This window comes from Capsella rubella, unplaced genomic scaffold (genome assembly GCF_000375325.1).
Source record: "Capsella rubella cultivar Monte Gargano unplaced genomic scaffold, Caprub1_0 scaffold_4, whole genome shotgun sequence".
Classification (NCBI taxonomy): Eukaryota; Viridiplantae; Streptophyta; class Magnoliopsida; order Brassicales; family Brassicaceae; genus Capsella; species Capsella rubella.
In genome coordinates this window covers 9,003,167-9,016,573 of record NW_006238920.1, presented here as the reverse complement: position 1 = coordinate 9,016,573, position 13,407 = coordinate 9,003,167, and the positions used below count along the sequence as shown (strand labels likewise).

The 13,407-nt window shown below is 38.1% G+C and overlaps 4 protein-coding genes across 5 annotated transcripts; 2 read left to right on the top strand and 2 right to left on the bottom strand.

Annotated features, from left to right (window-relative positions):
• Positions 1–331: 331 nt before the first annotated feature.
• On the top strand, positions 332–2,361 carry LOC17888007 (glycolipid transfer protein 1). The gene is made up of 7 exons (XM_006294950.2): positions 332–440; positions 869–1,003; positions 1,187–1,242; positions 1,467–1,597; positions 1,691–1,826; positions 1,912–2,043; positions 2,137–2,361. The coding sequence occupies exons 2-7, from the start codon at positions 886–888 to the stop codon at positions 2,170–2,172; spliced, it is 609 nt and encodes a 202-aa protein (XP_006295012.1). The 5' UTR covers positions 332–440; positions 869–885; the 3' UTR covers positions 2,173–2,361.
• A 448-nt stretch (positions 2,362–2,809) lies between these two features.
• LOC17889667 (CRIB domain-containing protein RIC1) lies at positions 2,810–3,956 on the top strand. Its single transcript, XM_006296329.2, has 4 exons — positions 2,810–3,061; positions 3,160–3,260; positions 3,349–3,427; positions 3,507–3,956. The coding sequence occupies exons 1-4, from the start codon at positions 3,004–3,006 to the stop codon at positions 3,929–3,931; spliced, it is 663 nt and encodes a 220-aa protein (XP_006296391.1). The 5' UTR covers positions 2,810–3,003; the 3' UTR covers positions 3,932–3,956.
• Positions 3,957–4,028: 72 nt separating this feature from the next.
• Positions 4,029–5,062, bottom strand: LOC17889012 (50S ribosomal protein L28, chloroplastic). The gene is made up of 2 exons (XM_006295059.2): positions 4,812–5,062; positions 4,029–4,407 (listed from the first exon to the last, which is right to left on the bottom strand). Exons 1-2 carry the CDS (start codon positions 5,008–5,010, stop codon positions 4,175–4,177), a joined length of 432 nt encoding a protein of 143 aa, XP_006295121.2. The 5' UTR covers positions 5,011–5,062; the 3' UTR covers positions 4,029–4,174.
• Positions 5,063–5,228: 166 nt separating this feature from the next.
• Positions 5,229–13,307, bottom strand: LOC17887968 (trichohyalin). Of its 2 annotated transcripts, none has more exons than XM_006293510.2 (10): positions 13,227–13,307; positions 9,923–12,479; positions 9,699–9,836; positions 7,881–7,952; positions 7,122–7,163; positions 6,918–7,007; positions 6,547–6,657; positions 6,351–6,440; positions 6,178–6,257; positions 5,229–6,083 (listed from the first exon to the last, which is right to left on the bottom strand). In XM_006293510.2, exons 2-10 carry the CDS (start codon positions 12,476–12,478, stop codon positions 5,492–5,494), a joined length of 3,771 nt encoding a protein of 1,256 aa, XP_006293572.2. In that variant the 5' UTR covers position 12,479; positions 13,227–13,307; the 3' UTR covers positions 5,229–5,491. The 2 variants fall into 2 exon arrangements, with proteins under 2 accessions (XP_006293572.2, XP_023639627.1); XM_023783859.1 differs by having other exon boundaries at positions 5,981–6,083; positions 6,198–6,257.
• Positions 13,308–13,407: the final 100 nt, after the last annotated feature.

Below are 13,407 nucleotides of genomic sequence, written 5' to 3'. Positions count from 1 at the left end.
TGATGTGAGCATAAATATGATTGTATCTATTTGAATATTCAATGATGTATATATCTTAACCAAAAAAAAAAGAAAAAAAAGATGTATATATCTACCAATTTTTTTTTCTTTTTTCCCACCAATATTTAAGCTCAGCCTTATCTGAAAAAAAAAAAAAACTAACAAAAATTGATGCAATCATTCGGTTACAATTTTCCATTTGTACAATGAAATTGCGCGTTAACATTTCCAATTTCCACTATGATATGAGATTGATGTAATTGAAAAATAATAAATGTTTGGGGTTAATATCATAAAATTTCGTAAAGTTTGGACGTATAACAATTAATATCTCTAAAACCAGAACCTTTTAATGAGAAAAGAAGAAGAGAATTTTCTAACTCCAGAGAGCAATCTCAGTAGCAGAATCTGATCCTTCCTCTTTCAATTCTCGCGCAAAGGTACGAACTTTTCTCTTTCTCAGTTTGAGATCGACCTCAGATTCGTCATTCTCTTACATTGAAACCATAGATCTCGAATTATTATCTTGTGCCTTCTCACGCTGGTATGATGATATGCTTTGATCGATGGATCCAATTGAAACTAGATCTCCGTCTCGATCCTGTTATTGAAAGTTTCCGTATTTATGATGCGGGTCTAAATTTTACAAGTGAATTTAATCAGTTCATAACCTTTTTGCTCGAGTTATTGTGTTTCTCAGCGTTGTTTATGTGGTTACTCAGATCCTTCATTGAATTTTTTGATGGGATTGTATAATGTTGATTATCTTCAATGTTTACTTTTAGAAAGATTGTGGTGAGTGGATCATTCACTGTTCGTTGAGTAAATGGTGATATGTTTGTTTCTAATGTTTTGTTGTCATGTTCAGTTAAATCAAAGTTGAAAATGGAAGGGACTGTGTTCACGCCTTGTTTGGAAGGAATGAAGCATGTTAAGTCTGAACATGGCGAGATGCTTACTAAGCCATTTCTTGAGCTCTGCAAGACCATCTTGCCTGTTATAGGTAACAAAGCCAGATACTTTCTCTGCTATTTCTTTTTTCAGTGGTCTAATTTTTTTGATATTTCACTTGTTCTTCAACATTATAAGCTCATGTATATCTAGTGATTGTTCATTGTTCTATCAAATATAAATGTTGTGGTTTCCTATATCATGACTTCGTTTTCTTTTGTATCTGTTTTTTCAGATAAATTTGGAGCTGCTATGACTCTCGTAAAATCTGACGTTGGTGGCAACATATCGGTAAAATTCTTTTTTAGTTTCCACGACATTAATATTCGAAGAGCACAAATCCATGTAGCTTGCACAGCACAAAACATTGATATAAGTGCATTGCCTGGATTTGTTCTTAGTTCTTACTCTCCTTACATATAGGCTAGTGAAAATGTTCTGTACTGGTGATATGACCTCTGTGCATTTGGTTATTATCTTACAATTGTGAACTGATTGGTCCGTCTCTTTTGTAGAGGTTGGAGAAGAACTACTTGTCTGATCCCGACAAGTTCAAGTACTTGTACACTTTTGTTCAAGTTGAAATTGAGTCTAAGACAGCAAAAGCATCGGCTAGCTGTACCAACGGTCTTCTCTGGTTAACCAGGTAAACAGTGATAGCTTGTAAACGATATGTACGTTAATTTAAAGAGAGCAGCTTCTCAAAACCGTATGTATCACTTATGAGTGAATCTGTCAGAGCCATGGATTTCTTGGTGGAGCTGTTCCGCAACTTGGTAGCACATAAAGACTGGTCAATGCCACAAGCTTGTGGTGACTCATACCAAAAAACACTTAAGAAATGGCACGGATGGCTAGCCAGCTCTACCTTTTCTGTATGTACCTACTCGTGCTTCTCTGTCTAGTCAGCATCTTCTGAAAACCAATCTCATTTTGATTTTTTTTTTTTGTTTTAATCAGATGGCTTTAAAGCTAGCTCCAGACAGGAAGAAGTTCATGGATGTCATATCTGGTTCCGGTGAAATCTACACCGACATGGAAAGGTTTTGCGCTGAGTTTGGTCCGTTTCTTCATGATAATCATAAGTTTCTGGTAAACAAAGACCTTCAAAGCTTGAAATCCTTAGAGAGTTGTCTCAGTTCCATCACAGGTTTTGATTCTTTTGATCTTGTTTATCTTTCGCAGGCTAGCGTCGGTATGGATGACATGAAAGCTTCTTGAGTCATCATTGTGGTATAATAGCCGGTGTGGAATCTTCTTTGCCGGAATCTTTGTCCGTTTTAACTTTCTCCTTCGGATTCTAAAACTTTAAGACCCTCTCAAAGAAACAGAATAATGTGTTGGATTCTATCTGAATGTTCACTCTATATTAAAATTTATATAGCATACTACGAAACAATCTTTGTCAAATTTTTCTCGCAAACCATTATGCTTACTATCGCAAAATCTCTCAACATCAGCATCTTACTTAGGTGTTATCACATATTCTATTATCTGCAATCTAGTGCATTTTCTCTAAATAGTCAAAAGAAATATAGTGGTATACGTATGTAAGATTTGCATAATACAATATGTTAAATAATTTAGTATAACAAGATTTGGTGTGGTGGTCGTGTCTCCTTCCTCTCGACCCGTAAAATCCTCTTGACAACTTGGTTCCCATGGAGGGTTTGATAATAGCTCTACGTTGCCTCCATTACCATCAACATTCTAAATATATCAATTATATATTATTTGTTATTTACAACTATGAAAAAGTTTATTTCTTTTTTTAAAATTTTGTTCTCCTCTGGTAAAAAAACAAAATAAGAAGCAAAACTTAGTGCTCTCCCTCTTCTTCTCTTTTGGTTGGTCTCAAACCAATAACTTCTTGGATATCTCTAGGTCCTTTCTCTCTCTCTCTCTCTCTTCAAAAAAATTTCAACCTTTGTTCTCGTCCAGAGAAAATCCATGCGTTCAAGGTTGACGGTAAGGATCGTCAAATCTTGAACAAAAAAGGTTGTCTCCGGCGTGTGGATACACCACTAACCGGAACCAACCCTTTATAGATCAATGGCGACGACAATGAAGGGTCTTCTTAAGGGCCTTCGTTATATTACTCAGATTTTTGGTGAGTCTCATCGGGTTTTTTCCATAGACATGATAAGGTTTGTTGCTGTTCCTTGTGTCACAAGTCAATAATACATTGAGAGATTCATTCTATTGCAGACGAAGAGAAAGAGCAGGAAATGCAGATCGGGTTTCCGACCGATGTAAAGCATGTTGCCCATATTGGCTCCGACGGTCCAGCCACCAATACGCCAAGCTGGGTACGATCATATACATTTGTATATTTACACGTATTTTTTAACATATGTATACTCATCACCATCATTGCCTTTCTGGGGAAACCCGCAGATGAATGACTTCAAACCTCAAGAACATGAGAAAGGTCAAGTCGTTTCCAGGGGAAATTCAAACAAATACAACCCGCAAGGTTAACATTTTTCTGTAATGTTCTGAGTTTTTCACCTATAAGTGTTAAGTCTTATAGGGATTGACGTTTATCTTAACAGGGATGAACCAAGGTGGAGTCGGGCTAAAAGAGTTACTGCCTTCGAGCACCAACGAGAAACCGAAACATAAAACAAGACGGAAAGCCGGAGGAGCAGCTAGTCCAAACCCGAATGGGTCTCCACCTAGAAGAAGCAGCGGAAATGCTGCATCATCAGATGAATCATCGAAGCATTCAAGACATCACCGAAGCAAACACGGGTCAATAGACTCATCAAATGATCAAGAACCTTCAGTTCGTAGAAGGCGTGGCGGTATCCCAGACACAGAAGTTTCTAATCATCATCCTGATGGGTCAGCTCCTCCACGGAAGGCTACATCGCGTCCAAGGAAACTAAAAGGATCAGCAGGAGGAGAAGCATCGATGAAGAAATCATCGAAAGGAAAACCCGAGAATTCAGTTGATACTTGTAACGATAATATCTGAGCAACATAAAACGAAAACATGAAATGTATTTTTTGAGCCACCTGCATCTGACAGTTTGTTTTCGTTTCTCATTCAAGTCTTTTCTTGACCACTCAAGAAAGGAAAAAACAAAAACTGTTTCACAAGAATTCTGATACAACTCAGAGATTACAATTGATACTTACCAAATCTAAAAGGAAATGTACGAGTGCAAAAGGAACAGCAAGAAATGTATATAAATTTTAAGATCATCATCATAGTCATCTATTTCTTGCGAAGATCTATGCCGGCTTTCTTGGCAACAGCATCGAGTCCGTTCTTCTCAATGGTCTTCAAGGCCTTAGTTGATAAACGAAGTTTGACAAAACGTTTGCCAGCTTCCCACCAAACTCTCTTGTATTGTAAGTTGACGAATTGCAACTTCTTGGTCTTGTGGTTAGAGAAAGAAACTTTGTTTGCCCTGTTTGCTTTCTTCCCAGTAAAAGGGCAGATCCTCCCTGAAAAATAGAAAACAATAACAGTTTCAAGAACAAAACAATAAAAGCTCAAAATGTACACGATGGTATGGACATAGGTCGGGACAAAGACGAGAAACAAGAAAAACATAAGGCTGGAAAGAATTGAAATGAGCAGTTTATAAAATGGGTTTACATGATAAAACAAGAACCAAATTGACATAGCATCAAAATAATAAAGCAACGGAGCTTGAATAGTGATGGTATCTGCTCTCACTTTTTCTATCATATCTCCAGCAAAGACTTTAAATTGGCAGACGAATCAATACTTAGAGCTAGCTACCAAAAAATTCGAAATCCGACATGAAAGTAAGGCAAAGAAGACAAATTAGGAACACGAATGCATCAGCCCAAACCCTAATAAAGAGGGGGAAAAGGAGAATTACGAGCGACAATAGGCTGAATCCCGGGAAACGAAGGAACGGAGATACGGTTGATGACGTCAGTGGGAGCATGAGAGATTCTCAGGCCGCTGAGCTGGGAGGTGAGGAATCCCAGTTCCTTTGAAGTCACGGTTGACTTCGCGACGGTCTTCGCTGATGAGGTCATTCGTAGCCAAGCACCTTGAGTCGCCATTGTTGTCATTTTTGGTTCTTGTTTGTTACCTCTGCTTCGAACGAGGAAGTTTTGGATAGACAAGGAGATTGGGTTCATTTATTTATTTATTTTATTTGTAGGAAAACTATGAAATCCTCCTTGTGATCCAGAAGGTTACATTCTCTGAACTCAGAACCAATAAGCCTTCCAATTTATCGGCCGACTTCAGTTCCGAAATTATACCGGTTCAAACAAAACCAAGAAACTGAACCATAGCCACCAAGGAAAAGTACGGTTTTAAGTTTGAACCTTCACTTCTTAGATTCACGGATGCACTAAAAAGTAACAGGTGGTGATAAAAAACCAACCTGATCAATCCCAACGATTACAAAAAGATTCTAAGGGTGTTCGATTGTAGATGCTATGTATGTATCGCTGGACTCGGTTTAAACCAGTTATATGGTCAGGATTCAGGATGAGAAGAATCAAACTTGAATATTTTTTTGTGGGAGGTGGATCAGGATTATTATTACCCACTTGGGAACCTGATTTGGTACAGCTCTTTAGAAACGTATTCCGCTTTCACAATCCGGTTATCGTACAGTCTTCCGTGTAACGAATGGGCTGCATCACGTGTCGCTTCTGGTCTTCTGTACTCAATGAAGATACAACCCTGCTCAAACACATCCTTCGGGTCTTGTTCTTGTTCTTCCTCTATCTTGTCGCCAGTATCCCATCTTGTTTTCATGGTACGCGTTGATACTACTTCTTGTGGATTCTCTTCCCCATCCTGTGCACTTTCTTCAACAATCTTTTCATAATGTTCTTGATCAGCTGAGTGTTGATCTATATTTGCTTGCGTGTTTGTCTCGGCAGCAGTTTCTGAGCAAGGTTCACATAACTTGTCTTCACCAATCAAACTGACTGGCCTGACAGCCTCTGTGAGATCTATATTTTCTGCAATATCATCCGCTTTCTTGGACTCCTCGTCTTTCGCCTGGATCACTGACACATTCATTTCGTCAACAGTTGATTCTATGTTCAACAATGTGTTTGTTTTAGAAGCAGTGATATCTTTGCTCTCGTGTTTCACGATGTTTATCGACTTAATAACCCCAAACCTGCATCACGACAAGACACAGAGGCCTCTTTTCTAAATTTACTAGCTTTTTAAAGCTCAATGGACTCATGGGAAAAATTATCTTAGAGCTTAACCTGGCACATTCTAACCGTACATCTTCCAATATTTCTTTCACTTCTTCCTTGGAAAGCAATATGAGATCTTCTGAGTCAACCTGTCAAACAAGTAAGAATGGAACGTTGGTATAGCCTCATGTAGTTTATGTGGGAAAGATTCACAAGAAAAAGGATAAGCCTATCATCCTTACCACATTTTTTAGCTTTAGAATATGCTTAGACTTGCCAAGAAGTGGTTTTGCATGATCAGGTATCCCATAGAATGGTGGATTTTCATTTACCTGCAACACATTATATACACACCACTCTCGCATTTAACTAAAGGAATTTCCTTTACAATCAGAACATGAACAAACGAAAGCAGAGAGAGTTGGGGCATTGAATTACCGCTACAGATGATGCATCAGGAAATGCACAAACGGCTGTTATTACACTGCCACCTAACTTCATACCATTTAGGCCAGCACAAGCTTTGAGGGTAACAGATCCATCAGTGTACTGAGGTTTCAAAAGTTTAAAAAGTTAGGGACGGCTAATATATGGATACTTAGAATAATAGTCACAATCACCGTTACTCTACAAGTTATGCGGAAATAACATATTTCCATGCTACCCAGAAAATGAACAATCATTGATATGAAACAATCACAAGAGCTACATCATGATGGCAGACTAAGATGGGGTATCGGCGTTGAACTTCAGGGAGTGATAGTAAAATATTGGCCACAGAGAAGGCCAAGATAAAAGCATCTTCTAACCTCTAGGAAAGCACATCGCTGATTGAGATCATTGTTGCTCACGAACCGGTATGCTTTCAGGGGTCCAAAGACGCTGACAATCTCCATTAGCTGAAAAAATGGTAATAAGGAATCAGACAATTTTAGAAGTTGAAACGATAGAAATGGGGGCCAATAGAATCTTGAATGTGTCAAAAAAATTCAAAAAATTACTGCTCAGCATACCATTTCAGATGAAATTGCTTTTGGAAATCCGCCAACAAAGATCTGCAACAAGTATATTAGACTCAATATCAAAGCTTGAAAGGAAAAGAAATTAGTATAGCAAGCAACTAGGATATCCAAAGACAGTGAAACTTTTAATAGAAATATATAAATAACCATAAAGATGCCCTAGCTGCAGAGAAAATTGCACTTTTATTCTCAGAGTGTTCGCTTTAAGATAATAATAATAATAATAATCAGGTGGTCTGACATTTGATTTTCCAGATTGAACCACCATAACAAGCTTTTGATCATAACACCTATTAATACCAGCCTAACTTACAAGAAAGTTGATACTGACGCATGTTTTATTCCTACGTTCTTAACTCTTAACAAGATTGATATTCTTCATTTTAAACTTTAAAGAACTTATAAATTAAAGGGGAAAGGATATAAAACCTGTCAGCATGAAAAAACATGCAGTAAAATTCGAAGATATGCCCCACAGGCCACATCATGAATGGAAAGGACCAAGTCAAATTTAGATATACCGATGTTTTGGCCTCTAGAGCAAGAGTTTTCCAAACTACAGTGGTATCTAAACTATGGCACAAACTTAAAAAACTTGATTTGAACTATATCAGGAGTCTCTGACCTATACAATTACTTTAAAAAGGGAATCTGTAAAGAGATATTTTTATAGATATTCTAAATTCATTTTCAATATAAACAAAATTTACCCAGTGTCATAAGAAACAAAATTAGGGCAACAATTTGTACCTTGTTTGATGAGTCCTCCACATTGTCACTTACTGCATAGGTGGCGGGCTCCTTATTCTCCAAATCACCGTTCTGCATGAAAATAGCAACCGTCTGAAAACCTGCTCATGGATGGTAACCATAACATAGCTCAGAAACCATAGTACAATGCACAGTACTGGTTTACAAGGCCAGATAGAAGGACAAAGTCCACAGCCTTGATAATCAGTCATTTTTCATAGACTTTCCTACAACCACTCTGCCGATAAATCACAGTAATCAAACATGAAGGACAAAGACGTAAAAATATTTGGTCGCTTAGACTCAAACGAGGACCCATTCAAGAGGAGGTGGTAGGAGCTTAGGGCAGTAATGTAATTCCTAGGACCACTAACACGAAAGAATAGAGATAACAATCAACACCAGGTATCTGATCCAGTAAGGAATTAAACATAGTAATAGCCAAACAGATAGAAGAAACAAAGAAAAAGAGTACCCTAGGCAGATCTTTAACTGCCTTTATGCAAGTATTACTACAACCACATTCAGGTCGGAAAAGACCAAAAATAAAACATATTGATATGGTATCATATGATACCAAAACATTGAGGAAAAAGGAGCAAAGAACACAAGGACAGTAAACCATAACTGTCCATAAATCATATGGATGATCTGTATAGATTCCTAAACGCCCAAAAAAGAGAAGAAAAATGGAAGAAACTTGGAACACAACACACTCGTCACTACACCTGGGAATCTTCTTATTTAGCAGACAGCTCCATCACCCTCCTGAATGTGAATTATGACATACCCAACATAAACACCCTATTTAAGAGATTCCAACACACGACAGTCAGATAAAGGTTTGACATGTGGCTTGAAAACAAATCATTTCAAGCGCAGGAATCCATAAACTACAGTAGTTCTTAGTATCGCCCTATTGTTGGTATGATAATGGCATGGAAAAAAAAACAGAGAAGCCTTCAAAATCACAAGTAAGCTACAGAATCATAAGATGGAAACCTCAAGCAATTACAGAGGAAATTCATAAATTCTTTTCCTATTACCATGATAGAATTTATATCACGACGTCCAAATATTTATTCTCAGAGAACCATTCTCTGTAAAAATGGCTAAGGGTTAACCTGACTAAAGCAATCCAAATCACATGTTTACCACCAAATCTGCTTACAGTTGAAAGATCAACAGATATGGTTTATCAACTGTCTTCTATTTATCAAACTCAAGTTGCAAAACATATTTATAAACAAGTGGCACGATGCTACCATTGAAGATAGGACCATGAGCATTTTTTGGGCCCAGCAGAGTAGATTTAAGCAGTAGCTAATTTGACATCAAGACTGAATGATACATAAATCTGTTAATAAAGATATCTCTTAAGTTCTCTGATTATAGAAGACAAACATAGTCAATCAAGATGCTTCAACAGAAAAGGTTATCAGTAAACGAGAACTTGGATTTTCAACACCATGCTTATATGCTCTGAATTATTGGTCCAGATGTTTTGCTACCTTCCTTATGCCAGTCTACTTTGATATCTGGGTCAAAAGAGGACTGATGATCTCGACTTAATGTAACATAAATTTGCACCAGAAAAATGGCCCATATATCACAAATAAATTCAAGCTTAAATCATAAAAGAAGCCATACAAGTTTCAGTAGCATGTGAAAGTGGAAATTCAACATTGAATCTTACTGATGACACCAAAGAAATATATTGCAGATATTTAAGCTAGCTTGCAAAATAACCGAAGACAAACACGTGGAGCAAATAGCAAGAGTTCTAGAGAAAGAGAATGGAGAAATTGTAATTCTTACTGTTATCTCGACATAGTCTTTAGGACGTCGAATTTTGAGGTTTGAACCCGCAAAGGAGCAACCATCAAGGGAAAGTGCAGCAGAGGCATCCTGTGGCGTAAGGAACTCCACTAGTGCCTGATTTTTTTCCTTGTTTATCTACAGTTAAAAGACATAATACTATCAGGAGTTATAATCCACAAACATAACAAGGGTGATAAGGAAGTCATAAGACAGAAACTTACAATACAGCTAATACATGGTTCACTTCCTTTTATGTGATTGGACCCTGAAGATAGCATATAGCCATTAAAGCATTCAATCAGAGACTTCTCCGAGGCTGAATCCGGCACATTTTCTGCGTAAAGTCTCCTCATACGTCTGGTGGATTCAGTCAGCTGAACAGAATCAAAAGAAGTGGTCTGCCTTACCAGTGGCATCATAAATGGCACCTCCTTAAGTGGCTTCAAAAGTGTCAAGGAAGCCTCACTGGTGGCAGGATATGCTGTCTGAGTTGCTGCTTGGAGACCAGAAAAGACTGAGCTCGAGTATATATCAGCAGTTACAGAAGGTGTAAGATCCCATTTAGCACTTTTTTTCTCAGAAGAAAGATTAGGCGGAGAAGCAGCCTTGGTAGATGCTTCCTCCCTTCTTTTCCGTGGTGAATATCCACCAAGTTCACTTTTGGAAGCACTATACCGTCTAGACTTGTTATTTACAGTGCTAGCCACTTTGTTTTCATTATCACTACAATGATGATTTCTCGATCTATCTTTAACAACATTTTCTGATCTCTCCTCATGGATCCTCTTATGACGCGATATAGCCTTTTCAGCCCTTGGTAAGGGGGATGACCTTTTCTGTCTATCCCGCCCATGATCACGACTTCTTGATCTCCTCCTTTTCTCTCTCACGTCGTGTTGATGTGATTTTGGTTGTTCCCTTCTCTCCCATCGCTCTGAAACTTCAATACTATGCACTTTTCCTTGATCATGCCTCTTGGACATATCCATCTCCCTATTCTTCTTATGATCTCCATTTTGATTCTTTTTCTTGTCTCCATTTTCAGGTTTTATACTACTTTCATCCCGAGGTACGTCTGCCACCACTAGACTTCGAAGACGCTTCTTACTACCAAGCTCATCTCTATCTGTCATTTTTTTTATTTCACTTGTAGGAATTTCACCTTCTATTTTTCTGTTTGCAGCTAGATTTTCCTTCTTCATCTTTTTATCTCGTCTTTCCTCCCTACAACTAGAATTACTTTCTTCTTTCTTTCCTCGTCTATCCTTACTATGCTCTTCCATTAATTTTGTTTCAAAAGCAGACCTCTCTCCTTCTGCCTTCCTTTTTCTATTTGAAGCAGGCTCGTCTTTTTTTGGTTTATCTAGTTTTTCTTCTCTAGAACTAGAAACAGCCTCTTCCTTCTTTCTTGAACTGTACTTAACACGCTCTTCACGCCTCAATTCCTCGGATTTATCATACCCTTTTGCAGAAAGTATCTCACCAAGATCATTACCCAGTAACTGAGCTGCTTCCACACAATCCTCTTTCATCGTTTTTTCTTCTCTCGAATTAATAATACCGTCATTTTTCTTTCTTGAACTGTCCTTAACATGTTCTTCACGCCTCACTTTCTTGGATCTGTCATGCCCTTTTTCAGACGCATGAGAGTCGGAAACTTTCTCAACAAGATCGTTACCTAGTAATTGAGTTGCTTTAACAGGGTCCTCTTTTATTGATTTTATTACTCTTTCTTCTCTCGACCTCGAAGTGGCGTCTTCTTTCTTGCTTGAGTTGTCCTTAACACGTTCGTCACGCCTCAATTTCTTCGATCTATCATACCCTCGTTCAGACACATGATAGTCAGAAACCTTCTCAACAGCATCATTACCCAGTAACTGAGCTGCTCCCACATGATCCTCTTTCACCGATTTTTCTTCCCTCGAACTTGAAGTGGCGTCTTCTTTCTTTCTTGAACTGTCCTTAACTCGTACTTCACGCCTCACTTTCTTGGATCTATCATGGCCTTTTTCAGACGCATGGTAGTCAGAAACTTTCTCAACAATATCATTAACCAGTAACTGAGCTGCTCCCACATGATCCTCTTTCACTGGTTTTTCTTCCCTAGAACTAGAAATCATGTCCTCTTTCTTGATTGAGCTGTTCTTAACATGTTCGTCACGCCTCACTTTCTTGGATCTATCATACCCTTTTTCAGACGCATGATAGTCAGAAACGTTCTCAACAAGATAGTTATTCAGTAACTGAGCTGCTCCACCAGGATCATCTTCCATTGGTATATCTAGTCTTTCTTCTCTAGAGCTAGAACTAGCCTCTTCTTTCTTTCTTGAACTGTCCATAACAAGCTCTTCATGCCTCAGTTTCACGGATCTATCATACCCTTTTTCAGACTCATGACAGTCAGGAACCTTTTCAACAAGATCTTTACTGGGTAACTGAGCTGTTCCCACAGGGTCCTCTTTCATCTGTTTTTCTAGTTTTTCTTCTCTAGTACTAGAAATTGAGTCTTCGTTCTTTTTTGAACCGTCCTTGACATGCTCTTCACACCTCAACTTCTTGGATCTATCACGCCCTTTTTCAGAGTCAAGATTTTCAGCAGCCTTATCAACAAGATCGTTACCCAGTAACTGATCTGCTGCAACGGTTTCCTCCTTTACATTTTCCAAGGACACTTTCCTCTTCCTCCTAAGCCTAATCTCCTCAACGCTTGTAGGTCTTGTTCGAGCAGCAGATCCTTCGTTTACCAGATTTTCCAGTTGCTTGTCTACTTCGTCCATCCTGTTTGCTCAAGAAGAAAAGGCAGATTATATTATTCCTTTGAGATAATGAGCAGAGAGCACAATCATCACCAGACAGATATCATAACATAAAAAAGGTATAAGGAAATGCAAAGCTGAAATCAGGATTTAAATTCACAATTTCCATTCCCTCGCATCTTTGCAACATAGATATCATTAACCAGAAACTTCAAAATTACTAGATACATGGAGCGGAATACAAAGAAACAGCAACCTACCAATGTACTAACATAATAAAGTATTAGAGTTTCCTAACATTTCAAAGATCTTCAATCACATTTAACAAGTTGCAAACCACCAAAATAGCTTGTTCCTAACTGATCCAACTTGAAACTATGGTTGCGCCTCTAAAAACCAACACCATTTCCTAACAGGTTGGCTAGAAACTTCAAAGTGAATGAATAAATTAGAACTATGATCCAATTGAATCTAATCGCAAGAGTAGTAATCTACGACCTAAAGAACACGACGGCGCAAAGTAGAAAAATCCCCACAACCCAGTTTCACGCCAACTAACCACACAGACATTCAATTACTAGCAAGTTCAGCAATCATAAGCTCATACAAACCCTAAGTACACATCAAAATGGAGAAACAATCGTGATTCTTTCGCGACCAATCCAGCTATATACACCCAAAGAAGGCACAAGCAAGCTTAACATGAAAGACGAAATAACAAGTACAGAAATATAAATAAATAAATAAAAGCGGAGGAGAAGCGTCGCACCTCCGGCAAAGGAAATTGCCTCGCCGACGGCAAAAACTAGCGCCTCCGCTCCGATATACAGTTTCGTCGACTTTTTTTTTTTCGGGGGCGATTGATTATAAAAAAAAAAAACCTCACAGAAGATTTTGTCCGCTGGATTTTAAAATCAACTTGGTTACTTTTCATTTTCCCCTTATTTACT

Coding starts and splice junctions, on each gene's coding strand:
- LOC17888007 (XM_006294950.2), top strand. CDS start 886: ATGGAAGGGACTGTGTTCACGCCTTGTTTGGAAGGAATGAAGCATGTT. Junction 1,598..1,690: donor GGTCTTCTCTGGTTAACCAG/GTAAACAGTGAT, acceptor TGAATCTGTCAG/AGCCATGGATTTCTTGGTGG. Junction 1,827..1,911: donor TAGCCAGCTCTACCTTTTCT/GTATGTACCTAC, acceptor TGTTTTAATCAG/ATGGCTTTAAAGCTAGCTCC.
- LOC17889667 (XM_006296329.2), top strand. CDS start 3,004: ATGGCGACGACAATGAAGGGTCTTCTTAAGGGCCTTCGTTATATTACT. Junction 3,062..3,159: donor TTATATTACTCAGATTTTTG/GTGAGTCTCATC, acceptor ATTCTATTGCAG/ACGAAGAGAAAGAGCAGGAA. Junction 3,428..3,506: donor AAACAAATACAACCCGCAAG/GTTAACATTTTT, acceptor TTATCTTAACAG/GGATGAACCAAGGTGGAGTC.
- LOC17889012 (XM_006295059.2), bottom strand. CDS start 5,010: ATGACAACAATGGCGACTCAAGGTGCTTGGCTACGAATGACCTCATCA. Junction 4,408..4,811: donor GATTCAGCCTATTGTCGCTC/GTAATTCTCCTT, acceptor TCTATTTTTCAG/GGAGGATCTGCCCTTTTACT.
- LOC17887968 (XM_006293510.2), bottom strand. CDS start 12,478: ATGGACGAAGTAGACAAGCAACTGGAAAATCTGGTAAACGAAGGATCT. Junction 7,164..7,880: donor TGGAGGACTCATCAAACAAG/GTACAAATTGTT, acceptor TACTTGTTGCAG/ATCTTTGTTGGCGGATTTCC. Junction 6,658..6,917: donor AGCGATGTGCTTTCCTAGAG/GTTAGAAGATGC, acceptor TTGAAACCTCAG/TACACTGATGGATCTGTTAC.